The following is a 26,585-nucleotide window of genomic DNA, read 5'->3' as shown; positions in this document are numbered from 1 at the left end:
AACAAAGAGGCAGAGACAGATGGATTGCTTTATCACGTTATCATTTCAGCAAGTGCTGCATGGGAAGTCCGTCCTGGGAGGCTCTGAGGGGCGGTGTCTGCAGAAAGGCAGTCACAGGCACTCTAAGAATCGATTTCAGGAGCAGGGTCAAAGCTGGGCTTGTCTCCGAGTGGGCATCCACCCCGCAGCTCCGCTATGATCTCCTCCAGCAGGTCCATCCTGGGGAGTAGTGGGATGGGGGTGGAGCCAGGGTCACCACAGGGATGAGGAAGGGGCCCCAGGTGGCCCCCAGCAAGGCCCATTTCTTACTTCTGCAGGCTGGAGAAGAGACATCCTCTGATCAGCTCGGTACTGGGCTCCTGCAGAGGAAAAAGGCTGGAGCTGCCACCCAGGAGCCCTGGAGCTCTGGATGGGCCTGGAAGGGGGAGGAGGGCAAGTGGATAGGCTCCGGTTCCTCTGTCTCACCCACCCTCAGGGCCTTCCCCTGCCAGCAGCCTCCAAGGGGGTGGGAGGCCTCTCTGTGGGTCAGCAGGCAGGGGGTGGGCTTTAAGGCGGGAAGGTCCAGCAGGGCTGGCATCTTGGCTGAGTTCCTCTCAAACTGCTCCACAGAACCCTGGTCCCCAGCAGGGAGGCTGTCCTGCAGGCTGGGAGTGTAGGGCAGGGCCCTGGGGGAAGTCGGGTTGGTCAGGGGGCACAGGTCAGTGAGAGGACAGTTGAGGGGTCCCTGGTCAAAGGCGAGGCAGCTGAGGAAATGGGCTGGTGACAACTGGGGTGAGGGCTCATGGTTTAACAAACTGAGTGGTTGCACAGGGCCCTGTGGGGATCCATACTGTCGAGCTGGGCTCCAGGCAGTGGTGCAGGCTGACCGGGGCTGCAGGGCTGGAGCCTGGGTAGAGGCTGGAGCCGGGACTCGGGCTGCTGCCTAGAGTCAAGCTGCTGTCTGAGTCCCAGGCTGAGGCCCTCTGGACTCTGCTGTGGCCTGTGACCTCAGGAGTCTTCAGCGCCTGTGGAGACAATAGCAGGAGCTGTCATGGGTTGCCCAGTGTCCCATAGCTCCCCTGGTCCTCCACATCCCTGCCCTGGCTCCTACCTGGCATGGGGAGAGGCCTAGGGACATCACAGGGGGTACAGGCCTGGGTGGAATCTTGGTTCGGGGAGCCACCTCACAGTACAGTGTGTCTGGGGGGACAGACCAGTTGGTTGGAATGGGGGGAGCAGAGCTGAGCTCAGCACCAGCCACCACCCACTCCGTGTCCTCTAACCTGGTAGGAAATCCTGAGATGCAGAGCACCGTGAGGTCCAGTGCATCCGGGAGCTCACCTCAGGAGCCGAGTCCTGGGGAAAGGCGGCTGAGTGTGTGATGTGGGTCCGGCCTACTGTTCCACAGTCACTTCCCGGCCGGCCAGCATATCCCGTACCTGGGCCATGGCCTCCTGCAGCAGGTAGCGAGTGTTCTGCAGGCTGCCCCAGCGGTCGGCTGGCCCCAGGCCCAGCCCAGCCTGAACCAGGGCCTGGTAGGGGGCCGGCACCAGGGGATCCAGGGCCGGGCTCTCACCTGCCTCCAATTTAGCCTTCACCTCAGGCCCCTTCCTCCCAGCCCAGGGCAGCTGTCCTGTGAGGAAGCATGATTGGGGGACCCGACCCAGAGGACGACCTCAGCAGGGCTGGGGTGTAGGATCAATCACTGACCAGTGAACACCTCCTGGGCCAGGATGCAGAAGCTGTAGAGATCTGAGGTGGCAGCAGGCGTGTCACCGCAGATGAGCTCAAGTGGCAGCCATGGGTACAGTTCAGGAGGTGGGGGCAGCCCTGGACCTGAGCCTCCCCAGGAGTAGCCCTGCTGTGGCCTGTGGAGGCCGAGGGGCCTGGTGAGCCAGTGGCCACGGGACAGAGATATGGGGCAGGCGGGGGAAGTGGGCGCTCACCTGGGCTGCAGCCAGTGTTGGTGCAGGGGCCGCCCGTGCTCCAGGCTGCTCACTTTGGCCAGGCCTGGCCGGACCAGCTGCACGGCGTGAGAGCTAAGGCCACCGTGGGCGTGCCAGCGGGCCTGCAGGAACAGCAGCGCCTCCAGCACCTGCAGCAGCAGGTGGCCAGGCAGCAGCCCCGGCACAGCACGGGGTCCTCCTGGACTCGGCCCACGGGGGTGCAGCACCACGTGCAGGGAGCCCAGCCACACCGGTTCGAAGAGGAGGCACAACCCCGACAGGTCGGCCGAGGGGCTCAGTGCCATCAGCAGCAACAGGTTAGGGTGGTGCAGGGTGCTGGGCAGGAGGAGAGCAGGCCACTCACAAGGAGGCCCTGACCTGCGTGGTGGGGGCTGCTCCTCGGCACATCAGCACATGCCAGGGGTTGACCATCTGATCTACATCAGCCACCGGACAGAGGAGAAACTGAGACCTGCCTTGCAGGACCAGCACCCAGTTCATATCCCATCTGGGGTACCTCTGCCTACACCCAGTCACTTCTCTGTGACCTAGAATACACAGCACACAGCCCTGGGACCCACTTTACAGCAGGAACGTGGGGGGTGGTCACTCCAGTAGGAGGGCTCCATACCAGGTGCGGGCCCAGAAGTGAAGAACCGTAACTGTGGCTCACTGCCACACTCCTGGCCTCCTGTTTATGAGACACCTGAGTCCGGAGGGCAGACTGGAGATGGGTCTGGGGGACTGGGCCATCCTCAGAGCAAGGCTGGGGGTGGTGTACCTGCAGTGCTGAAGGTCAGCCAACAGCACATCCGGCTGAGCTTCAGGTGCCTTCAGCTTCCGAGCTGTCACGGAGTGGCCCCTCCACAGGAGGCTAGACAATGCCGGAGGGGGAAAGAGCACAGATCTGAAATGGGGGTCTTCCCACGAGGGAAGGAGCAGAGCTAGACACCTCCCAGACTCTGCTGACAGCCAGGCAGGGGGTGTGGGAGGGGCTCTCACTTGGCCATGAGGGTGTGGGAGCTGCTCTCGTAGGTGCGGTCGGGCTCGCCTTGGGCTGGCAGCAGCTCCTTGGGGTCCGCAAGGGGTATGCCTGTCACCAGCCCCAGTGGCCTCAGGCAGCTCAGCTGGGGATGGGGAGTGGGATTATGATGCACAAAGCAGACAGGGATGTTCCCTGCTCCCCCAACCTCTCCCGCTTACCTGGCCAAACCCCAAGGCTGGAATTCGGGGGGGTCTTCTGATGCGCTCTCGTCTCGGTGCCCTGGGGCAAAGGAAAGTCCAGGGTTAAGTATAGGGCAGCTGGGGGCAGTGGGTGAGTGGGCTTTAGGATATGGGTAGTTACCTGTCTGCACACTCCCGCCGCGGCAAGGACAGGGAGCCACACAGGCTGTGTCTACAGCCGGCCTGCAACTGGCCCAGGGATGCACTGACCACCAACTCACCGTCATGCACTAGTGCCGACATGTGGGCTCGGCACAGCTCTAAGAGCTCCAGCACCTGGACGGGGAACGTGTGCAGTGAAGCAGATGGGGGTACCAGCTCTATATGCCCCCACCCCACCTGGGCCACTGCTCACCTCCCAGCTCTGCTTGGCACCACCCTGCTCAGCCCAGTCCCAAGGTGTGCGACCCTGCTGGTCATGCAGACGCAGGTCACCCCCTGCCTGCAGCAGGTGCAGCATCACCAGGCTGCGGCCCGAGAAGGCGCCTGCGTGCACAGGTGTGCTGCCATCGAGGCAGCGGCTGCAGTGGAACAACAAGGACAGAAATGCATTAGGAAAGAGGCAGAAAAGAGACAAGAGGTGGCAGGATGGGAGCACTGAGGGATGAGAGGAGTTGCGGTGAACATGGGAGGTGGACATCAGGACAGTAGGGTCACTTGGGGACAGGGTGAGGTCTTTACTGTGAGCATGGCAGGTAGCAGGAGAATGGGAGTAGTCCCTGCTGGACAAGAGGGGGTTAATCCAGAGAACAAGGGGGAGATTACTGGGGCCAGAAGGGTCATCAGGATGGAAGGGTGTCATGAGGGAGTGGGTGTCTGGGGAGGAAAGCCTGGCTCTCAGGCTCTCTGGGGCTCAGACCCCGGGGAGCGGTGGGGGCACCGCCATCGGTCCACTCACTGGTTGGGGTTGGCGCCAAAGGTCAGCAAGAGCTGCACAGCAGAGCTGTGGCCCAGCAGCGCCGAGAGGAAGAGCCCCGTCTGCCCAGCGGAGTTCTCACCATCCACCTGGACAACTGAGGGGCAACAAGGCTTAGGACTGTCCCTGCCCTTTACTCTAGAGGCAGAGGTCCTGGGGGCCGCTATGCAACACCTCTGCCAATTCCCAGCCCCTGCAGTCCCTCCTTGACTGGGTGAGCCTTGACTCCAGGTTCTCTCTGTATACCCTGGAAGCCCCACCCTCCAATTACAGGGGACTCTACTCAGGATCTGTCTCAACAAGGTGCTCACCGTTAAGGAGCCCACAGAGTCGCAACAAGGGATGAAAACCACCTGCTATGCTGACACTCATCTGCCACCCCAGAAGTGTCAAAAATCACACAAAGTTCCCCAGGGGCGAGGGGGACGTGGACTTCTCAGAACCTCGGCTGACAGGAGCCTCGTGCACCGTCTAGGGAAGGCAGCCTCCACCCAGCTCTACTGCAGTGTATGTACACGGGTCCCATGTGGCCAGCATCCAATTCTTCAAGAACAGCAAACTCTTGGGGTGCCTGGGTGGCTCAGTCATTAGGCGTCTGCCTTCAGCTCAGGTCATGATCCCAGGCTTCTGGGATTAAGCCCCACCTCAGGCTCCTTGCTCAGTGGGAAGCCTGCTTCTCCCTCTCCCACTCCCCCTGCTAGTGTTCCCTCTCTCGCTCTGTCTCTATCAGATAAATAAATAAATAAAATCTTAAAAAAAAAAAAAAAAAAGAAAAAGAAAAAGAAAAGCAAACTCTTGGATTTTCTTAGGAAATCTCTCAAGTTTATTTTTGAGTTCTGCTTCTAAGAGCTGGATCCAAGAAACAACCTCCTCTGCACTGCACTTATGCCAACCCCCTCCCCCCACCATCCTGCTCAGAGCCTCCTTCTCACCCCTCCTCTCCACACCCATTATCCTGAACTCTTCTTCCTTGAGGCCCTTGACCCTCTCCCTACTGAGGGCAAATGCATACTCCCTATGTCCTAGGCAGATATGGCTAAAATCAATCAAGCACTTGGCTTAAGCCAGCTTATTTACTGTCACAAAATTCCTCTAAAGGTGGTCCTTTAAGAACATCTGAATGTCACATTTACTGCCTTCTATTTTAGCCAGTAGCCCACTGTCTTTTACAAAGGCATTCTAACTGATTTTCTGCATGTGTATTGCCTACAGAAGGGTCTTCTTAAAACACAAATCACTGCATGATATAGATAATCATTACAACGGTAATCATTTCATGTATAATCTTATACAAGTTGTTCCAAAAAAGAGAGCGAGAGAGAGGGAGAGCAAGGCTCTTTTTATGAAGCTAGAATGACCTTAATTCCAAAACCACATAAGTTTCCAGAACCAAAAATAAAATTGTATTTCAATTCCATTTATGATCATATATGCTAACCCCCGAATAAAGTAAAAGGGATTATCTAATTGATTTATTCCCAGAAATCAAAGATGATTCAACATAAGAAAATCAATCAATATAGAAAACACATTCATGAATTAACAAAAAAATCACACTTGACTCAGTAGATACAGAAAAAGCAACTGATAAAATTCAAAATTTCCATAAGAGACTCTTAATGACAGAGAACAAACTGAGGGTTGATGGAGGGAAGTTGGGGAGGGGGGGAGATGAGCTAAATAGGTGACGGTTATTAAGGAGCGCACTTGTTATGATGAGCACTGGGTGATATATGTAAATGATGAGTCACTAAACTAAATAAAAATAAAATTCAATACTTATGACTGAGGGGTGGCAAATACCTCAAAAAACTAAGAATAAATGGGAACATTCTCACTTTATAAAAATTATATACCAAAACCCCAGAGCACCCACAATACTTAATGCAGAAATACAGATTAATTCTCTTTAATATAAAAAACAAGGAAAGAGATATCTATTGACAATAAAGTTTGGGGGTTCCGGCCAACAACTTACATGGGGTAAAAAAAAAAAAAAAAAAAAAGAATTAGAGTTTAAAGAGCTAAGATGTCAACCATCTGTGGGTAACAAAAACTGTAAAAGAGTAAAAAATTTCAACTATTAAGTTCAGAAAGTGGCCAGAAACACAATCGATTTACAAAAATCAATTGTAAATTAGATGTTCATTTCCTCCCTACAACTCCAATGGCTTCTCATCACACAAAGAACAAAATATAATAGAATTCACCCACTACTTCAGAGGCCCTTTCCTGTCTGTGGCTGGTGCCTCTTAGCTTCCACCCTCTCCCTGAGTCCCCTCCCCTCCGCTACTACTTAACAATTTGTTTTGACTTCAAGGCCTTTGCAGTGGCTATTTCACCCTGGGGTGGGGGGTGGGGGGTTGCATGACTGGCTCTCATAAAACCACCCTTTTTGGTGTATCTCCTTCATCCTCACCACTTTCTTAAATTCTCATGATAGATTTCATTCACAATGACCCAGAAGGTTGTCCCTAAATACCCATCATGGACATCAGAGGCTGGCGCGCAGTAGGTGCCTGGTACACAGCTGGTGACTGGCCCACTGAAGGCCCGCCTTCCACACAGCCTCTTGAGCTGCACCCCAGAACCCTCACCTCTCCGCAGGAGCCGAGTGAGGCCCCATCCTGGGCCCCCAGCCAGGGCCAAGCGATGCAGTCGTCCCAGCTGCGCTTCTGGATCCCTAACAGAGCCCAGCTCCATGGGGAAGCGAGAGCGCAGGGAGGGCATCTGTGGGCTCCGGCCTCCTCACTCAGCTCCTGGACAGGGATCACCTAGGGGTTTCTTATGAGGGAGGAGGAAGTAAACATAGGACCTCTTGGGGGCAATAAATACAGAGCCGGCTGGGAGTCCTAGAAGGCCGCGTGAGAAAGAGAGGAGACTCAGGAGGAGTCTGCTCTGCTGTTAGGTGTTTGAATGGGGAAAGTGGTCGGAGGGAGAGCTAACGACCAGACCAGCAGGTCCGGGGTCTAAGGGAGTCTGGGGGCTGGGCATTCTCTCTGGGGGAGGGGGTGTAAGGGCTCCAGGGACAGGACCTGAGCTCTGGAAAGGACACTAGTGGTTTAGGAAAAGGGTCTGGTGAAGAGGGGCCTTAGGGCTTGGCCTGAGAAGGGGTATACACGAGGGGGTGGAAGGAAGGGCGGTCAGGGCAAGGGCTAAGGCGCAGAGGCAGGCTCTGCGGGCTGGGAGAGGGTCTGACGGTTGCGGACACGGACTGAGGTTGAGGGAAGCCTCTAGGTGCTGGGGTGGGGTCTGTGGGCTATGGGAGGGGACTGAGGAAGGGGACCTGAGGGCTATGTCTGTGGGCTGGGAGCCAGAGTCTTTAAACGGGTAGGTTCTGCGGGCCACCAGGCGTGGGAAGGAGGGAGGAGTATGAGGGAAGGCCGAGGTCTGGCAGCGGGGTCTAGTCTGAGGGCCCAGTAAGCTCTAGGAAGATTCTGGAGTCTAGGCTCCAGCCCACAGCACTTTGTACCTACCGTTGCGCTCCAGCAGTGGTTACCACGTTACCCAGGCACGGTGGAGCGGGAACCTGGGGCGCATGCGCTTCGGTGGCTTGCGCTTGCGCAGCATCCCCCTCCTCTGAGAGACGCCCCCACAGCCCTGACGTGATGCGAAAGAAGAGAAAGCGATATCCACCCCAGAGCTGTCGGCTGTGCGGTACATGTTACCCGCTTTTTCCGCCTGCCCCAGGACTTGTTTGAGGTGGTGGGCCCTTTCTGATCCCTGTTTGGCTGTCTTCTTTCCACGCTTCTCACCACCACCACGGGCCCCACGTGTCCTGGACACCGCTCCCTGGAAATCCTCTGATACCGTACCATCCACTGGGTCCCACACTTGTATCTCCCCAAAACTGCATTTCCTCCCCGCACCATCTCAGAGCCCCCCCTCTTCAAGCGAGGGCCCTGGGCCTCGCCCTTCAGTGTCTCCCTCCCATCCAGCCTCTCAGCCGGATGGCCCATCCACTCAGCTTCCAGACTGTCCTTCTCACCAGCCCCCTCCTCCGTTTCTATCGTCCTACCATGCTCCAGCGGCCTGTGGCGATTCCTTACTCTAGCTTCCCTTGGACTCCCAGCCCGTCTCCCCGCTCTGGTACACTCACTATGAGGTAGCTAGGGGACTTTTACAAAAGCCAAACCTGACTTTGTCCCTCCCTTGCTTGAAACCCTCCTGACTCCCCAGGGCCCTTGGGACACAGTCCAGCCCATGAAGCCTGGCAACAAAGATGGCATCATCTGGCCTGCCTACCCTTCCATCCCTGTCTTCCCACTCCCCAGTCTGTTTCACACTCTTCTGTCTATGCACTCACTTGCCTTTCTTTGAATGCTCTTCTCAGTATTCCCTTGGTTATCCTTATGAATTCTCTGGGAAGCCCTCTTGATCACCAGGAGTCTCCCCTGATTCCCCAGGCTGTCACTGAAGATAGGTCTCTCTACCCCTGCTGGACCAAGGCCTGTGAGTCAGGGCTTGCAGCTGTCTTTGTCACTGCTGTGTTCCCAGCATTGTTCACCTCAGAGCATAGCTCAGGAGGAGCCTCAGTAAATACTTATTAAATTAAAAAGTGGTTTTCCTCTTCCCTCTGTCCCTCCCAGCCTCTGGGCTTCAGTGTCTCAGTGTCTGCTTATCATCTGGGCACCCACTGGAGTTAAGAAAGTTCTCCCTTAAGTCATTGATTGGCTGAGTAGAGCTGATCCCAGGCCCAGTGCAGGATAGGCCACCTCAGGGTTGGAGGGAGGCATGTTAGTTTTTATCAATGTCCTTGCTATGCTCTGTGATCAGCTACTGGTCTCTCTTGAGCTGCCGAGCTGCTAGCTTGGACTGACTGAGGTCGAGAATAGCCCTTTCCCAAGAAGGCAGCTTCAGTGCAGGGCAATAATAGCTCAAGATCTTTCTTTCTTTCTTTCTTTCTTTTTTTTTTTTTTTTTTAAGATTTATTTACTTATTTGACAGACAGAGATCACAAGTAGGCAGAGAGGCAGGCAGAGGGGGAGTGGGGGAAGCAGGCTTCCCGCTGAGCAAAGAGCCCTATGCGGGGCTCGATTCCAGGACCCTGGGACCATGACCTGAGCCGAAGACAGAGGCCGTAACCCACTGAGCCACCCAGGCATCCCTAGCTCAGGATCTTTATTAACCACATGACTCCTGGGGATGCTAATGGGGTACCCTCAGGCCCCGACCCAGCACTCTCCTCCAAAGTTCTTGGCTGAGCAGCTTCTGTTCCCTGCGGGCACCCTGCAGCACGCTCCGGTTCTCCTGGGCCCTCCGGATCAGATAGGGGATCACCTCCTCCAGGGAACCATAAGGGATGGACTTATATACCGCATAGCCGGCCTGCCCTGCAGGGAGATTGTTGGCAGGGTATGAACTCATGTTTGGGGAGAGGCCCCACCTGGAACAGAGGCTCTCATCTCTGAGAATGTGACAGACTAGGTGAGTTGGACAAAATTCCCAATGAAAAAAACCCTTAAAATCCTGCAGTAAACATTTAGAAAATGTTCCTAAAGTTATTAAAATACTGCCGAAAGAGTAAGGAATTTAGTAATCCAAGGATTAAGAGAAAATGCGAACCCAAAAAGGGAAGGGCGCAAGGAAACACTTCCACCCTGAAGGCAAGATTTGATGACTTCATTGAATTGAGGGGGTACAGAAATTGAGGCCCAGAGTCTGGCCAGGGCGACTTGTAAAGGAGCATTTCCTGAAGTTAAGCTGCACCCTCAGTGTCAGAGTTAACCAGAAATCAACACTCCCGCCTTCCCCAGCTCACAGGGAATAGTAGCCTTGACCATAAGTAGAGAAAAGAAAACAAAAGCCCATCTCTGAGAGATCAAGGCCATGGATTAGCCTCACATATTTGTAGCTCAAAGTTTCATAATGGAGATGCTTCTGGAAACCTCAAGCTCTGAATATAAGGTAAAGTGGTTCTGTACCCCTTAGCACCTGGCAGAAGAAAACATAAATCTTCCGGTCTCAGACCCCAGAGAGACACAATCAAGATAACAAAGCACATAGGAAACAAGACACCATAATCGAACACCAGCAAAAGCAAGAGACAGCAGGCTTAGAGAACAGGCAAGCAAGGCCTTCAGATATGGGAGCAACAGATCTATCGGGAAGAATCTGGTGGCTGGGCCAGCTGCAGGCTCTGGTTGGGAGTGGGAGAAGGGATCTGGCTAGGAGGGGATGAGGCCGAGGGCTAGGTGGGGCATGGTGTTGGGGAATGGGGAGAATGGGCCATCCACATACCCAGTGCCAAGGAGACGTGGTCACACATCCCTAGAAGTTGTCCAAAACAGACAGGCCCGTCCAGAGGAATGCCCAGCTCCCACATGCTATAGAGAAAGCCACATCATCAGTCCACACAGTGGCTGGATCCAGAGCTGACAGTCAGCCATTATGCACTCATATGGCTGTTCCAGTTACTAAAATTTTGAAGTACTTCCAAACTCAGTGATAAATAACCACTATTCTCAGGCCCATGAAAGCTCCCCGGTGAGTCCCAGCTCCTTCCCTGGAACCCACAGACCTCCCTGTGCCCCAGCAAAAAAGGAGCAATGCCTTGTTTAGCTGGGGCCTACAGGGCGGTAAATATTTTAATAGCCTCCCCTGCATCCCTGTGAACCTACTTGTCTCTCACCGTCCCTACCCCTATTCCATGTCCACCACCCTCTGCCCATCCCTGGCAAGGGAGAGGAATTGAGGGGTCCTCCTTGTGGGGACCCATTTCCCATCCCTCTACATACCGCTTGGTTGCCTGGCGAACAGATTCTTCATTGTGGGAAGCCACCATGAGGTGGCACATGGGGCCACGGTGGGACACATGGGTCAGCATCAGCTCCAGACAGCGGCTGTAACTGAAGGGAGGTGCTCTGTTCAGCTTATGGCTCCTGGTAGTTAAAGGTTAGGTCCCGGGGACTCAGGATTCCTCTCCTTGGGAGTTGGGGTGCTTAAGGGCAAGTACTCAGAGATCATAGGGTACCCCCATTTCCCCTCCACCAGGTGCAGGGGATAGCCCTTCTCTGAGCCTGTTTCCTCTCTTGTAACGATTCACGTTCACCTCACAGCCCTGTTGAGGTTGGAGTAAGATGGGGGTGTCATAAAGCCCTTGGCTTGGTGGCCGTCTCAGAGCAAAGGGTGACATCCCGTTTATGAGATGACGTTTACCTAAGGTCATTCACAGCAGCGTTGACCACAGAGCATGAGCAACAGTAACGTAACGGTCAGTGGGGCCCGGCTCAAAGGAATGACGGGGCACAAAGGCTCGTGGAGTGCCCTGCACCAAAGAAGGGTGAGGACACTCAGGGGCTCTGATACAGAAAGACAAACTGACTGGCGAATGCTTTCCCAGCTTGCTGCTGGCTGTGTGCCACCCTAAGGACAAGGTGTGGTACAGCCATACAGTGGGATATTATTTTAGACATAAGAGGGAATGAAGTACTGATTAATGCGACAATGTGGTTGAACCCTGAAAACGTTACACTGAGTGGAACAGGCCAGACACCAAAGGTCATACGTTATGACCACACATATGACTCCATTGGTATGAAATACCCAGAAGAAGCAAATCCATAGGGACACAAAATGGATTAGAAGCTTCCAGGGCCTGAGGGGAAGCAAATGGGGAGTGACTGCTAATGGACATGGTGATGAAGTGTTCTAGAATTAGTGGTGATGGTTGCAAAACCTTGTGAATATATTAAAATCCCTTGAATGGTACACTTTGAAATGGTGAATTTTATGATATGTTTATTATAACTTAGTAAGAAATAATCAGATGTGATTAAGCCTGTGGGGCACAACCGTATGTAGGAGCCCTCATAGGCCTCAGGTGTGAGCCTAGCTTCCAGCCATGGCGTGGCCCCTTGCCCTGTGAGATTGGGTCAGTCCCTGTGGCTCTACAAACCTTTCCTGAATCCAGTGGGAAATGGAAGTAGATTTTTAAGCTCTACGAAGACTGGGCCTGGGGACCACCTTAGTTGGGAATGGGACCAGGACCATGGTCCAGCCCAGGCCCTGATCTAAATCAGGCGATCAGAAAGTATGTGGTAAAGGGACAGTTTGCTTCTTCCCAGCGTCCTGGGATGGGGATCCAAGGAGCTCACCCATGTTTTGCTCCCAGCACAGGGTGATTTGAGGTGAGTAAGAATGCAGGTTCTAGAGTCCATCTGCTCAGTTCATAACTTGGTCCTGCCACTTACTAGCTATGTGACCTTGGGTAAGTGATTCTACCTCTTCGCGCCTGGGTTCCATCCTCTGTGAGATGGGTGTTGGGGGGGGCACTTGGGGTTGTTTATGTATTCAACAGATGTGTTCTGAGCACCTGTCACGTAGCAGGCACAATTCTAAACACTGGATGCTCAACAATGAACAAATCAGAAACCCCTGCCCTCCTGGGCCCACACTCTCAAGGGAGAGACAATGTGCCATTGAATATGAAAGTGTGTAGAATCTCAGATGCTGGTAAGCGCTGAGGAGGGAAAGCAAATCCAGGAAGAGGGTAGGTGTGGGAGTTCTCATTTTTGATAGGGAGGGCAGGGAGGGCAGCGAAGGCTCCCCAAGGAGGTTCCAAAAAGTAGAGACCCAAGGAGGTGAGGGATTGAAGCAAGCAGCTGTCTGGAGGGAGAACGTTCTAAACAATGGGAACAGGAAGTGCAAAGGCCCTGGGGATCATCAAGGAGGCCAGTGTGGAGGAACAGAGTGGGCAGAAGAGAAGTTGAGGTGACAAGACCAGGTCATGCGGGGCCTGGGGGCTGCTGTAAGGATTTGGGGTTTATTGAGGGGCAGTGGGAGCAATGGGAGGGTTTTCAACTGAGCAGGGAACGGGATTTGACTTAGATATTAGCAGGCGCCCTCTGGCTGCCTATGGGATACAGACTGGGGTGGTGGACAAAGGAAGGAGCAGGGAGCCCAAAGAGGTGGGAAGAGAAGATGTCTTGGACCAGGGAGAGGAAGTGATATGGGGACATACAGAGGCTGCCTCATGGACAGTGCTCTGGGATGAAAGGTTATGATTTATCTCCGAGGCCTGTCTGGCCCAGTCCTACCTCCGACTGGTAGCCTCATAGTCTGGCTGAGTGGGGTCTTCTGTCCCTTGGTGCCGAGCCACCTGTCTCTCCTTGTCCAGATATGCCCCTCGTACCAACTTGACTCCGAAGGCCAGGCCAGACCTGTCAGCGGCCTCCGCGGCCTGCCTCAGCCGCTCGTGTGTGTCCTGGCAGGGCACCCAGGCAGCTTCGGGTCAGGGCCCCGGGACCCCAGCCCGCGGGCCCCCACCATGCACCACACACCTTCAGATAGGCCTGGTAAGTGTTCCACACCCAGGGCCCGCCTTCCCCAGGGCTGTTCCAGCGCCTGGCCAGGGCATCCACCAGCAGAGAGAGAGCCGGGTTCAGGAAGGTGTACTCAGCGTCCACCAGGAGCCTCACGTGCTGGGCCCGGGCATGCTGCAGGTGGGAGGGACCGCGGTCAGGCCTTGGGGTGCCTAGCACGCGCGGGGACGGGCCACGGCCGGGGTTACCTGGACCACCCGGTGCAGGCGGCTCAGAGAGGCCTGGAGATGCCGGTTCTGCTCTGCACTGAGGCAGGAGACCTGGAGATCCTGGGGGAGCAGCAGAGGAGGTGAGAATGGTTCGGGTGACTGAATCCTTCCGCGGCCCGTGTCTCCCCTCCCCCACCACCCAGAAGGGAGACACATTTCGAAATTGTTAAATGTAGGAAATGAAGCTGTATCACATAGATACTATCTTTTTAAAAGATTTTATTTATTGGGGTGCCTGGGTGGCTCAGTGGGTTAAAGCCTCTGCCTTCAGCTCAGGTCATGATCTCAGGGTCCTGGGATCGAGCCCCGCATCAGGCTCTCTGCTCAGCAGGGAGCCTGCTTCCTCCTCTCTCTCTGCCTGCCTCTCTGTCTACTCGTGATCTCTGTCAAATAAATAAATAAAATCTTTTTTAAAAAAAGATTTTTTTTTTTCGGAGAATTGTCTCCCCCTTGGCTGGGGGCGACAATTCTTGGGGGGTCCTGGGGAGTCAGTAACTGGTGAGACTTCCTATACACGACAGCCACCCTCAGAGAAGTCCTACTCGGTGCTGGTGCTATTTGGGGTACCTCACCAAATATTTAACCCACCCAATCTTCACTTCTGTCTGAGGTAGGGACTGACACAGGGGTTGGGAGGACTGTCTCTGAAATGCGGGCAGGAAGGGGAACAGGTTCGGGGAGACACTGAAGCCAGGGTGGGATCTGGTAGATGTGAGGGGTCTGGAGCATGTCCAGGGGCTTATGGGAAAGGCTGGGACTGGAGACAAACATGGGCCTCATGAGTACCCGGTGGGGAAGCTGAGGCTGCAGCGTGGGTAAGAAGACCCCATCAAGGGGAGGAAGGAGTGAGGAGACGGGAGCCAGGACCTAGACTTGGGGAACTGCCATATTGAAGAGACAGGTAGAGAAGAACCTAACAAGGAAGGAGAATGAGCTAGCAAAGATGGAAAGGGAGAGCCGGGTTTTTGTATTAGGGATGCCAGTGACCGGGAGGGCGGGTTGGAATAGTACATGGAAATAAAAAGAAACGAATGAACGAATGAGTGAATGACCAAACCAAAACCCCACTGGCCTAATCATAACTTCCAGTTGATTGACCAAATACTGATAACTTTCTTCTAGTTGGTAAAGAGCTAACTGTCTCACTCCCTCCTCTGAGAGCTCCCAGCCCCCAGGCCCTCGCCTAGGAGCCCCAGATGACCCACATATTCCATCCATTCCAACCACACCCCAGGGCTACAGCCACATTTATTTCCGATTGTTCCAAGCCTGGGGAGTAGCAGTAGTTACACAGTTGGAACATCCCACTTGCAAGCAGGTGCCTGCTACATCCATGTAAACAGAACTCTGCTTCCCTCCCGGCCCCCCCCCCCCACATTCCCCACCAACCATCCATTCTCTCCCAGCCTGAGATCCTTACCTGCCCAGAGTCCATGGCTTCTGCCAGCCTCTCGGGGCTCAGCTCCAAGGAAGCCCCTGGTTTTCTGATGCAGGAGGTTAGCTCCTTCTGGAATGGGGTGGTGGGTGGAGTGGTGAGGGGGAGCTGGTCGGCAGCCCTACCCTCCCGCCCCCATCTTGCCCGTCCCTTACACAGAGCCGAGCGCTGGTCAGCGCCGTCACCTTCAGCTGCATGAGGATGTTCCCAGTCGGGCCAGGGGTCTCCAGGAGGCCACATGACAGGTCCACACACCGAAGCATAGCACTGAAGTTCCCTTCATACCAGGCCTCACTGCCGCAGCCAGTGGGCATTAGCTTCAGGAGCCCACCCATCCCCTTCCTGCCAGGCTCCCCGCCTCCCCGGGCCTGGCCCCTACTCACCCCGTCTTGACAGCTGAGTCTGGCTCCTCTTCAGTGGGTACTGCCAGCAGGGGCCGGAGGCCTAGGGCCTGGAGCTGTTGGACACAGCCCTTCACCTCGTCTGCTGTCTCACCAGCCACAAACTGCCCGTAGATAGACGCTCGGAGAAAGGCACCCGAGAGCCGGGAGCCCAGGAGTCGCCGAGACCAGGCCTGGAGCTGGAGTGACAGAGAGCAATGGCTCAGAGCCCAGCCCGGGGTTGCCCGAGGCCAGTCCCCAGGGTCCCTGCTCACCGCCAGGCCATGTGTGACCAGAGGGGGCCAGGCACACAGCCGCAGCACCAGCAAAGCTCGGGTCAGTTCTCCTGTGCCTTTGAGGTGAAAAGCCCCTCCATCAAAATTCAAGGGCTTCCAGCCCCCAGCGGAGGGTCCAGCTTGGGAACAGAGCACACGACAGGTCCGAAGCATCACAAATCCCTAGCCACTTCTAAAGCAAGTAAAGGGGCTTTGGAGGCAGGTCTACCAAGTGCCCCTTGCCCAGCCAAGGGCAGTGACTGATTAACGAGGCAGTAGCCAGGGCAAGGCGAATCTTTTAGGATCATAGGCTCTTTGGGGGGCAGTTAATGATTAACTGATGGGGACAGAGTTCAGAATAATGGGGACAGGAGTGGAAAGCCCCCCAAATAGCCCCCAACAACCCTCAGCAGAACATCTCACGACTGTTATATGCCCACCGTGTGCCAATGGGTACTAAGGGAGAGCAGGGGTTCTGGAACAAAGATCTCTGGGTTCAAAGCGATTTGGTTTTGTGATCTTGGGAAAGTTACTCAATCTTGCTTATTGCAATTACTACATCTTTGGATGGGAAAGATGGCAATGTTACTGAATCAATTTGAAAATGCACATAGCCTGTAAGCCAGCTGTTCCAGGCTGAGCATACATCTTAGAGAACCAGGTTGTGGCCGTAGGGAAACAGGTACAGGGAGGAATGTTCACAGCTGCATGGTTTGCAACGGCCACAAACCACCCAAATTTCCATCAACCGGAGAACAAGTAGAGATATATCCTGGTCTACAAGGGCATCCATTGAGGGATACTATATGGCAGTGAAAAAGGAACAGACTTCTGGGACGCCTGGGTGGCTCAGTTGGTTACGCGGCTGCCTTCGGCTCAGGTCATGATCCCAGCGTCCTGGGATCGAGTCCCACATCAGGCTCCTTGCTCAGCGGGGAGCCTGCTTCTCCCTCTGCATCTGCCTGCCACTCTGTCTGCCTGTGCTCACTCTCTGACAAATAAATAAATAAAATCTTTAAAAAAAAAAAAAAAAGGAACAGACTTCTGATGCCTCCAACCCCATGGTTAAATCTCACACGCACAGTGGTGAGTGAAAGAAGACAGACACCAAACAGGACATGCTGCATTAGTCCGTTCAATACACTTGAAAGCAGGGAAAATGAAAGAACAGTAGGGTTAGGAATATGCACGTGGGTGGCCAAACCATACAAACAAGACAAAAAGACTATCTCAAAAGTCAGAGAGGTGGTTACCTCGGGCGATGGGGGGAGCTGTAACTGGGTTGGGGCTCTTGGGAGCTTCCCTGTCCTTTTTTCCTAACCTGATAACTCACAGTTGTTCCCATTCTAAGTATTTTTTTTTAAAGATTTGATTTATTTATTTGAGAGAGAGAGGGTGGGGAGAGAGGGGGAGCACATATGGAGGGGAGGGGCACAGGGAGAGGCAGACTCCCACTGAGCAGGGAACCCCCCCACCCCCAACTTGGGGGCTCCATCCCCGGACCCTGGGATCATGACCTGAACCAAAGGCAGACACTTAACCGACTGAGTCACCCAGGTGACTTTTTTCATGCCCTACACCTACATTTTATACTCCTGAATGTACATTTCACAATAAAAGAAAAAGGAAACACGAATCATAGTATCATATCAGTCTCCTGGGGCTGCTATGAGGGGTTCTGGTGAGTTCACGAGCTCACATAGCCTGACCCAAGAAATGATCTCAGTAAGTACCGGTAAGTACTGTGTGTGCACAGTCTCCCTAGTGTCTGTGCTCCCAGTGAGGTATACACTGTTCATCACTCCTGGGTTTGGGGATCCCCAAAACCACCTCAGGCTCAGTAATTCACTAGAAGGACCCCCAGAACTCAGAAGAGCTGTTTTATTCACTGTCATGGTTTACCTCAGTGAAAGAATATAGAGTAAAAAAAAGCAAAAGGAAGAGGCCCATGGGGTCCAGGTGACCCCGGGCACCAGCTTCTAGTTCTCTCCCAGGGCCACTGAGCAAACAGCGCTCAACACTTCCAGACCCAGTGCATGACGACACACCCAGAGGACTGCAGCCAGCGGCCCTCACGTGAGCCCTGGTGTCCAGGCTTTCTACTGGCGTGTCATTCACATAGTCCCAGCTGTCCTCTGATATGACTGACATTGGTGTCCAGCTCCTCCAGAGGTCAAGCTGACACCGCATGTTCCAGGTAATCAAAAACACTCTTACCAAGCTAGATATTCCAAGAGGTTACCTCCCAGGAGCTGGGCAAAATTAATCCTTCACTGTATAACCCCTAATTCACAGGTGTTGAATGCAGAGGCTCAGAGAGGTAGAGCTATCTACCTGAAAGCACACAGCCAGTGGGTGGCTAAGTGTCGAGTTAATGACCTTGTCCCCTAGACCCCAGGTTCAAGATTTTAGCCATGCAGCCTCTTTCTCATCTTTTATCAGTACCCAATTCACAGAACATCTGACTAGAGTCAGACTATAAATCCAGCAACGCTTGAGCTAAAAAAAGGCTTTATGTTTTTTTTTTTTAGTTCCTTGCACAATTCATATTGAAAAATTAAAACAATAGAAAAGGGGGCAGAGTGAAAAACTAGTCTTCCTCCCACTCCTGAATTTCAGCTCCTCAATTTCCTCCCTATAAGGCAGTGAGCTATCCTTGCAAAGACAGAATATGCACCTATATATCTCCTTTATTTATTATGTAAAGAGGAAATACTATTCATTCCTTTGCACATTGACTTTTTCCATTCATGTATTTTGAAAGGTTATTCCCATCTCAGCACATACAGCTCTGTCTCAAATTTGAAAAGTTCTGTGTTGTTTCTGTCTTGAATCTTTGACAGAATCCACCAGTAAAGCCATTTGAGCCAGTTGTCTTTGTGGGAAGTTTGCTTTTTTCTTCTTTAAGATTTTATTTATTTATTTTATGGGAAGTTTTTAAATAATGAATTCAGTTTCCTTAGTAAATACGGGGCTCGTCATATGTTCTATTTCACAAGCTTTCATTCCTTGTGTTTTTCAAGGAATCATCACTTCATCTAAATTGTCAAATCTAATTACAGAATTTGTAGAGATAATCCCTCTTTCACTCTTGATATTGGTCATTTCTGTTCTTTTTTTCCTTCTTCATCTGTCTAGCTAGGGATTTTATCAATCTCATTCATCTTTTCAAACAACCCACTTGGGCTTTGTTAGTTTTCTCCATGGTTTACTGATCTGTTTCATTTTTAATGCTTGGAGATTTTTCTCTTGTATGAACTCTCATCATTGGTGATTCCATTTTCTCTGACACTTAGCATAAAAATTTGCAAACACAATTTAAAGAATGACCACAGACCCCTACTACACCTTCTACCTAGATCCAACAACCCTGCCATCTTTGCTTTTTCTCTCCTCTTTCCCTATTTCTTAATATGAACATGTGCCCCCATATCATTTGAAAATAAGTTATAGAACTTGTGGCATCTTGGCATGCATGTCTTAAGAATGAGAACAGGGATGGGGCGCCTGGACCTCTGCCTTCGGCTCAGGTCATGATCTCAGGGTCCTGAGATCAAGCCCCGTATCAGGTTCTCGGCTCAGCAGGGAGCCTGCTTCCCCTCCTCTCTCTCTGCCTGCTTCTCTGCCTACTTGTGATCTCTCTCTCTCTGTCAAATAAAGAAATAAAATCTTAAAAAAAAAAAAAAAAAAGACTAAGAACAGTGTGCCTGGGTGGCTCAGGAGTTAAGCGTCTGCCTTTAGCTCTGGTCATAATCCCAGGGTCCTGGGATAGTCCATGATATTTTTAAAATATTTATTTATTTATTTGAGACTGTGTGAGTGGGAGGTGGGCAAAGCGGGAGGGAGAATCTCAAGTGGACTTCCTGCTGAGCTGAGCACAGAACCCAACCCAGGGCTGGATCTCATGACCCTGAGATGGTGACCTGAGCCAAAACCAGCTCAACCACCTGAGTCGCCAGGCACTCCATGACTTAAAAAAACAAACAAACAGTATTGACTTTCCAAAAAAATCCCAGAACAAGTGTCTTGTAGAATGCCCCACATGCAATATTTGCCTAATTATACTCATTGATGTTATCTAATGTGTTCCTTGATCCTATATATATATATATATATACTGTAAATCCCATGTTCTGGTTGAGGGCCATAATTTAGTAGATTAGCCTCCTACTGCTGACCATTTAGGTTGACTCCAGAGTCCCCAGTCTGGTCTCTTAGCCACCATGTTATTAGGACCTCCAAGGTTTCTCAACAACTCTGCCAGAGCAGCCTTGACAGGAAAGTAGGAGACAGGCTGAGGGGCTAGTTTCAAAGCCTTCCCAGACCTGCCATTGGGGGATTAAGAGGGCTAGAGTTCAGGGAGGAATAGGGAGAGGAGAGAAGCCAGAAACAAAACTGTCTTTTGGGACTAGATGTGAGGGACCTTAAATATTCATTGTGAAGAGCCGATTTTACCTTGAGCATAGTGGGGAGCTGTGGAAGATTCTAGCTATGGAAGAGAAACTCACACTTTGGCTTTAAGTCAATCCCCCTGGGAAAAAAAAAAATAAAGAAGATCCTGCTGACTCCCCAGTGGGAGAGTAGATAGGAGAGAGGGTCTCAGTCTAGAAACCAGGGAGGAGACTGACGCAGGGATAGGGGCGCAAGGATGAGGTGGGGCCAGAGTGGAGGTGGAAGAGGGTAGAGATAAACAGGCAACACATGGATGGGTGATGGGAGAGCCCCAAATCCTCATGGAAACCCTAAATCCTAAGGGTGACAGTCACAGAGACCTTGATCGGGTGGACATCTGTCTCCTCACTTTTTTTTTTTTTTAAGATTTTTTAAAAATTTATTTGACAGAGAGAGAGATCACAAGTAGGCAGAGAGGCAGGCAGAGGGAGAGGGGGAAGCAGGCTCCCTGCTGAGCAGAGAGCCCGATGTGGGGCTCGATCCCAGGACCCTGGGATCATGACCTGGGCCGAAGGCAGAGGCGTTAACCCACTGAGCCACCAGGCACCCCAGAAATACCAGCTTCTGACCCCCTTCCCAGATTTCCCCCTTGCAATCTCTAAAGTACTCCTTTCTCCTTGCCTGGTAGGAGGAAGGAGTGGTTTAGCTTCTGTCTTGTTTTGTCTCCCAGGTTCAGGCAACTCAACTTAGGTGCTGAATAATTATTGAATGAATGCATGAAACAAACCAGAGAGGGTCTCATCCCTCTGGCACGTTCAGACTAAAGAGTGGCCCCCCCGGACCAGACTCAGTGTGTGAATCCTCCTGGGGGTTCCCATCTTGGGAATGTCCCTCCCTTGCTCCTCATGGTTCTGAAGAGAAAGAAAAACTCCTTCAAATGGTCTTCACGGCCATTACCCGTGGTCTCAGCATTGGCTGCACATTGAGATCACCTGGGGAGATTATTTTAATTTTATTTTTTGAATGATCATACTATGAAAATGACTTTTTCTTTCGGTGTACAGTTCAATGAATTCTAACACATGTATCAATTCATTCTACGCACACACCCCCATTGCAATCAAGATAAGAACAGTTGCCTCCTCCCCAAACACTTCCTTTTGCAGCCACACCCTCTCCCGAAGACCCCTGATCTTTTCTAACATTGCTGCGGTTTTGTATTGTTGAGAATGTCAAGTATAGGCAGCCAAACAGTATGTAATCTTCGAGACCGGCTTCTTTCCCTTAACCTGATATCTTTGAGATTATGTAAATTGTTACATTTATCAGTAGTTTGCTCTTTTTGACAGCTGAGTAGTATCCTGTTGTGCCAATAAATCTCAACTTGTTTATCCATTAACCTGTAGTTTCCAGCATCTGGTGAGCTTTTAAAATTCCTGAAGTCTGGGCTTCTACCCCACGGAGTCTGATTTAATTGTTCACAGGCATTAGGAATGTCATCAATTCCCCTGGTGATTAAAATGGTCATCCCAGCTGAGAACTCTGGCCCCCACAGTCTGGCCCCTACACTCCTCTCACTTAGCTCTTATATTTCCCCCAAGCCCACCCTCTTTTACTCCTTGCTGTCCCTTGAACACACCGCACTTCTTCCTGTTCAGGGCTTTGCACTTGCTGTTCCTTTTCCCTTAAAACTCTCCGCTTTCTGGGGCGCCTGAAGGGCTCAGTTGGTTGAGCATCTGACTCTTGATCTCAGCTCAGGTCTTGATCTCAGGGTTGTGAGTTCAGGCCCCGAAGCGGGCTCCAGGCTAGGTGTGGAGCCTACTTAAAAAACAAACAGGGGCACTGTAGATAGATCTGTATCTTAGATCTATAGTCTAAGATCCCATAGACTCTGTGGGATCAGAATCCTCTCGGTTCTGATTGGATCACCCGATGACCCCTAAGTCCATCAGTGGGGCTGAAGAGTTAGATATCAGAATGGCCAAATCCTAGTGGCTATTCTGTAGCCCCATGTGGAATGGGCTACATCCAGTGCACAAAGCCTACTTGAAGTGGGGGGATAGATATTGCTGCTTCCCAAGAGTCAGCATGAGAAAGGGTGAATGGACACTAGGTGATAAAATAATTGGACTCCTAAGTGGTTCTAATGGTTCCAGGAGAAAATACATAAAAATAACTTAGAATAGGGATTGGCATATGGAGAAAACTATGAATGTTGTTTGTCTGTTGTCCTTACTTCAACTATTTATTGGCTTCTGACCATTCATAGGATAAAGTACAAACACTATTAGATGATCTTGGTTTATCCTCGTCCATCTGGCCAGCCTCAATTCCTATCACTCCCTGCCTTAACAATTGTCCAGCTTCAATTTTAGGAAAATCTCCTCCTGGTACTCCTGTGATCCTCTGCGTCTGGATGCCCTGCACACCTACTCAGCCTCTAATATCGGGGCTCGGTGACCGCTTAACATCGGAGGACACTCCCTTTACTACCATCAAGTTTTTGTTTTGTTTTAAGATTTTTTATTTACTTGACAGAAATCACAAGGAGGCAGAGAGGCAGGCAGAGAGAGAGGAGGAAGCAGGCTCCCTGATGAGCAGAGAGCCTGATGCGGAGCTCAATTCCAGGACCCTGGGATCATGACCTGAGCCGAAGGCAGAGGCTTTAACCCACTGAGCCACCTAGGCGTCCCGCTACCATCAAGTTTTTATCTCCAGCACAGACCTCTCCGCAGAGCTCCAGATCCCAATATACAAATTACCTCTTTAGAATCTTGGGCTTGATTTGTTCTTCTCAAACGGGGCGCTATCGCCCCCTGGTGGGAGTTTTGGAAACTATCGCAGACGTTGTTAGTTGCCGCAGAGATTGGAGGACGCTACAGACTTATATAGGCGAGGAACCAGGAACGTTAGACCCTGCGTCCGCGCCCTAAACAAATTGAAACCTAAACGGTGTTTAAAAGGTTTATTAATTATCTGAAATTATTAACATAACATGTCTACAAATGCATAAAAATGTGTGGTACAATTTAAAACATACTGATTTTTTTCTGAAATGAAACTTCAGAAATGTGAATTGTGAAATGTGAATTGAGTGAAAACAATCGTTTTTGTGGTTCAGAATGGCACCGAAGATTGTTCCCCATACAGGAAAATTTCAATTCCAACTATAATGCCTCTTCTGAGATATAATGTAAATTTTTTAAGACTTTTTTTTTTTTTAAATTGACAGACAGAGATCAGGAGTGGGCAGAGGGGCAGGCGGGGTGTTGGGGAGCACGCTCCCTGCCGGGCAGAGAGCCCAAAGCGGGGCTCTAGCCCAGGACCCTGGGATCATGACTCAAGCTGAAAGCAGAGGCTTTAACACACTGAGCCACCCAGCCCCTATAATGTAAAATTTTAACGGTGTAAAACACACATGAAGAAATGTGCCCATATTACAAATGTTCGGTATGATAAACGTGCAGGAAGTTACACGACCTAGTTAATAGGAAGTTAACTAGTACCCTGGTCAAAGAACATTATTATCCCTCTGGAAGCTCTCCTCGTATCACATTCCAATCCCTATTTCTCTTTGCCCCAAAGATGACCACTCCTGACTTCCAATGTCACAAATGAGTTTTACCTGGAATCAAGGCCCGCAACCAGCTCCTTGATCAATAAGGGAGCCAGTTTCCGCCTCTCCCTCCACCCCTGTTTGTGCCCGCTCGCTGTCTCACTCTATCTCTCAAATAAATAAATAAAACCTTTTAAAATAAAAAAACCAAGAAAGAACCTCCATTTTACTTTCTCATTAACATATTTTTATTTATTTATTTACTTATTTAACATGGAATACTTCTCACTTTGTGTGTCATCCTTGCATGGGGACCATACTATCGTGTGCTTATTGTTCGTTTCATTATATATGTTGTTAAAGCAAGCACTATTTTAATTTTCTTAAAAGTAGAAAAAATATTCTATTTTCTTTGAGTTTATTCTATGGTTCATTTTCTAGTGGTTTTTTTTAATTTCCCCAAAACAAAACAAAATTTTCCCCAACATTATTATTATATTAAGCTTTTTATTTTAATTTCAGTATAGTTAACATATAATGTTATGTTAGTTTCAGATGTACAATATAGTGATTCAATAATTCTGTACATGAGTGAGTGCTCATCATAAGTGTATCTTTTTAAAAAAATTTTATTTATTCATTTGAGATAGAATGAGAGAGAGAGAGAGAGAGAGGGAGAACGCAAGCATGGGGGGCAGCAGGCAGAGGGAGAAGCAGACATACTGCCGAGCAGGGAGCAGATGTGGGGCTCCACCCCAGGAGTCTAGGATCATGACCTGATATTAGATTAGAGTAGATTAGATACAATATAATCTACAATCCTTATTTACTTTTGTCAGTTGGTCCCATAATAGCCATTATGGAAATTATGTGTCACCCTCAGTTGACTCTTCAGTCTCTCTTAATCTGAAACAATTCCTTTTTCTTTCTTTTTTCTTTTCTCTTTTTAAAATACTTTTATTTATTTCTTTGAGAGAGAGTGAGAGTGACAGAGATCACAGAAGGAGAGGAAGAAGCAGACTCTCCACTGAGCAGGGAGCCCATGTGAGGCTCCATCCCAGGACCCTGAGATCATGACCTGAAGAAAAGACAGATGCGTAACTGACTGAGCCACTCAGGGACCCTTCAACATTCTATTTTTTTCAGTCTTCTTTTGTGTTGCATAACCTTGACATACATGAAGATTACAGGCCATTTATTTTATCGAATATCCTTCAATTCCTACCTTTCTCCCTCATTATTAGATTCATATTATGCATTTTACCCCAGAATATCATTGACATTCTGTCATATCCTCAGTATTTCATACCAGGGGGCTTGTGATGTCATTTTGTCTCATGCTTGGTAAAGTTAACTTTGATCATTTGGTTAAGGTGGTACGAATATGTTTTCCCTTTGAAACTATTATTTTTGAAATATGAAACTATTATTTTTCCCTTAGTAACAAGTAAAATAAATGCTTTTTTAGCTCTACTTGAGCTTGAGTGGGATTATCCATTTTTTGCATCCATTAACTAAAGGTCCCCCATTCAAACAGACTTAAGAAAAGGGTAATTCATGGTCGCAACTAACTAAAGCCACCGTTCAGATTGGCCTAGGGGGGAAGGGAAATTTATGGTCCAGAAGCAGCTCTAACTTCAGGCACAGCTGGATCCAGGAGCTTGCTGTAATCAGAAACTTGTCTCATGCACAGTATTATGTATTAAGAGGGCCTAGATTCTGGGCAGATGGAAGCAATAGATATTTGCTACATTGTTTCAGACAATGGCAAAGAGGAAACAGGAAGTGCATGAAGAGACCCAACCACAGCCTGGAGTTCCTCTGGGGAGACTTACCCAAGCTGTTCAAGTGGGACCTATCAACCAAGATCCAAGAATATCAGCATATTCTCTTCCCTGGTCACAATGATTGGTTAAGGGATGGGATTAAAACCCAAGCTGGGCTGAGGGAAAAACAGCCCCAGGACTTCCCAGAACTATCCGCAAAAGAGGCACTGTGGCTGCTGAGTTTGTAGAACGCCAGCCTAGAGCTGTAAGTGGTCATCTTTCAATGAGGAGTCTACCTGAGGATGAAATCAATGTAGAGAAAAGCAGACCCAAGAGACATAGAAGAATAGACCCTTCCTGGCTTTGTTTCAATACAGGGTCCAGCAATGCTTGAAGCCAGCATTCCCCTGATGTTGTCAGCTAGAACAGCCAATAAATTCACCTTTTTTTCTTAGCCAGTGTGGAAACAGAATGCTGCAGGTGTCCTCTTTGAAAAGGAAAAATACACAATTAGAAAAATTCTACGTTTAGGGGCGCCTGGGTGGCTCAGTGGGTTAAAGCCTCTGCCTTCGGCTCAGGTCATGATCCCAGGGTCCTGGGATCGAGCCCCGCATCGGGCTCTCTGCTCAGCAGGGAGCCTGCTTCCTCCTCTCTCTCTGCCTGCCTCTCTGCCTACTTGTGATATCTGTCTGTCAAATAAATAAATAAAATATTTAAAAAAAAAAAAAAGAAAAATTCTACGTTTAGGAATCAAATCATCTTTTAAATTAAAAGGGAATTGTTTGGACCTGTGTATTTGTGTATTCAAGACTATTTGTGTAGTCTAAAAGCTAGTATTTTAGTCTTCACTGAAAAAAATAATATGTTGATGAGCATTTGAACCTACAGTTTTGATAATATGACTAATCAAGTAGAAGTGGAGACCTAAATGAAGATTATACTTAGCTATACTCTGTTCTCCATGAAAATCGGCAGATCTCTCAGTTTTTCTGCTATTCAATATAAACAATAAGCATTATCTTGCTGGGATGCTTAATTATTAAGGCTGTTTTACAAATCACCTTTACTGAAGTATAATTTATATACCATAAAACCCCATCATAAGTGTACAGTTCAATGAGCTTTGGCAAATCTTTTTTTTTTAAAGGTTTTATTTATTTATTTGACAGTGAGAGATCACAAGT

The 26,585-nt window shown here is 50.3% G+C and overlaps 2 protein-coding genes across 4 annotated transcripts; both read right to left on the bottom strand.

Annotated features, from left to right (window-relative positions):
- Window positions 1–24: 24 nt before the first annotated feature.
- On the bottom strand, window positions 25–9,029 carry LOC116578955 (inactive serine/threonine-protein kinase TEX14-like). 3 transcript variants are annotated; one of them, XM_032323629.1, is made up of 16 exons: window positions 7,542–9,029; window positions 6,663–6,917; window positions 4,048–4,162; window positions 3,505–3,670; window positions 3,271–3,425; window positions 3,129–3,189; window positions 2,928–3,052; window positions 2,707–2,799; window positions 1,926–2,261; window positions 1,690–1,847; window positions 1,419–1,612; window positions 1,263–1,335; window positions 1,091–1,179; window positions 831–1,004; window positions 310–359; window positions 25–219 (listed from the first exon to the last, which is right to left on the bottom strand). In XM_032323629.1, exons 2-16 carry the CDS (start codon window positions 6,793–6,795, stop codon window positions 123–125), a joined length of 2,019 nt encoding a protein of 672 aa, XP_032179520.1. In that variant the 5' UTR covers window positions 6,796–6,917; window positions 7,542–9,029; the 3' UTR covers window positions 25–122. The 3 variants fall into 3 exon arrangements, with proteins under 3 accessions (XP_032179520.1, XP_032179521.1, XP_032179522.1); XM_032323630.1 differs by having other exon boundaries at window positions 6,663–6,849; XM_032323631.1 differs by having other exon boundaries at window positions 1,263–1,433; window positions 6,663–9,029.
- A 55-nt stretch (window positions 9,030–9,084) lies between these two features.
- Window positions 9,085–15,962, bottom strand: PRODH2 (proline dehydrogenase 2). Its single transcript, XM_032323699.1, has 10 exons — window positions 15,688–15,962; window positions 15,416–15,612; window positions 15,188–15,326; window positions 15,018–15,104; window positions 13,577–13,657; window positions 13,347–13,502; window positions 13,104–13,270; window positions 10,803–10,913; window positions 10,306–10,391; window positions 9,085–9,398 (listed from the first exon to the last, which is right to left on the bottom strand). The coding sequence occupies exons 1-10, from the start codon at window positions 15,859–15,861 to the stop codon at window positions 9,214–9,216; spliced, it is 1,383 nt and encodes a 460-aa protein (XP_032179590.1). The 5' UTR covers window positions 15,862–15,962; the 3' UTR covers window positions 9,085–9,213.
- Window positions 15,963–26,585: the final 10,623 nt, after the last annotated feature.

This window comes from Mustela erminea, chromosome 19 (assembly GCF_009829155.1).
Source record: "Mustela erminea isolate mMusErm1 chromosome 19, mMusErm1.Pri, whole genome shotgun sequence".
Taxonomy (NCBI): domain Eukaryota; kingdom Metazoa; phylum Chordata; class Mammalia; order Carnivora; family Mustelidae; genus Mustela; species Mustela erminea.
Note: the sequence above shows the minus strand (reverse complement) of the source record. Positions and strands in the feature narration are given on the sequence as shown.

Coding starts and splice junctions, on each gene's coding strand:
- PRODH2 (XM_032323699.1), bottom strand. CDS start 15,861: ATGCTTCGGACCTGTCGTGTGCTCTGTTCCCAAGCTGGACCCTCCGCT. Junction 15,327..15,415: donor GACTCAGCTGTCAAGACGGG/GTGAGTAGGGGC, acceptor TGGCTGCGGCAG/TGAGGCCTGGTATGAAGGGA. Junction 13,503..13,576: donor GCCTGCACCGGGTGGTCCAG/GTAACCCCGGCC, acceptor TCCCACCTGCAG/CATGCCCGGGCCCAGCACGT.
- LOC116578955 (XM_032323629.1), bottom strand. CDS start 6,795: ATGCCCTCCCTGCGCTCTCGCTTCCCCATGGAGCTGGGCTCTGTTAGG. Junction 1,613..1,689: donor GGCCCAGGAGGTGTTCACTG/GTCAGTGATTGA, acceptor GCTTCCTCACAG/GACAGCTGCCCTGGGCTGGG. Junction 1,180..1,262: donor ATCTCAGGATTTCCTACCAG/GTTAGAGGACAC, acceptor CTGTCCCCCCAG/ACACACTGTACTGTGAGGTG.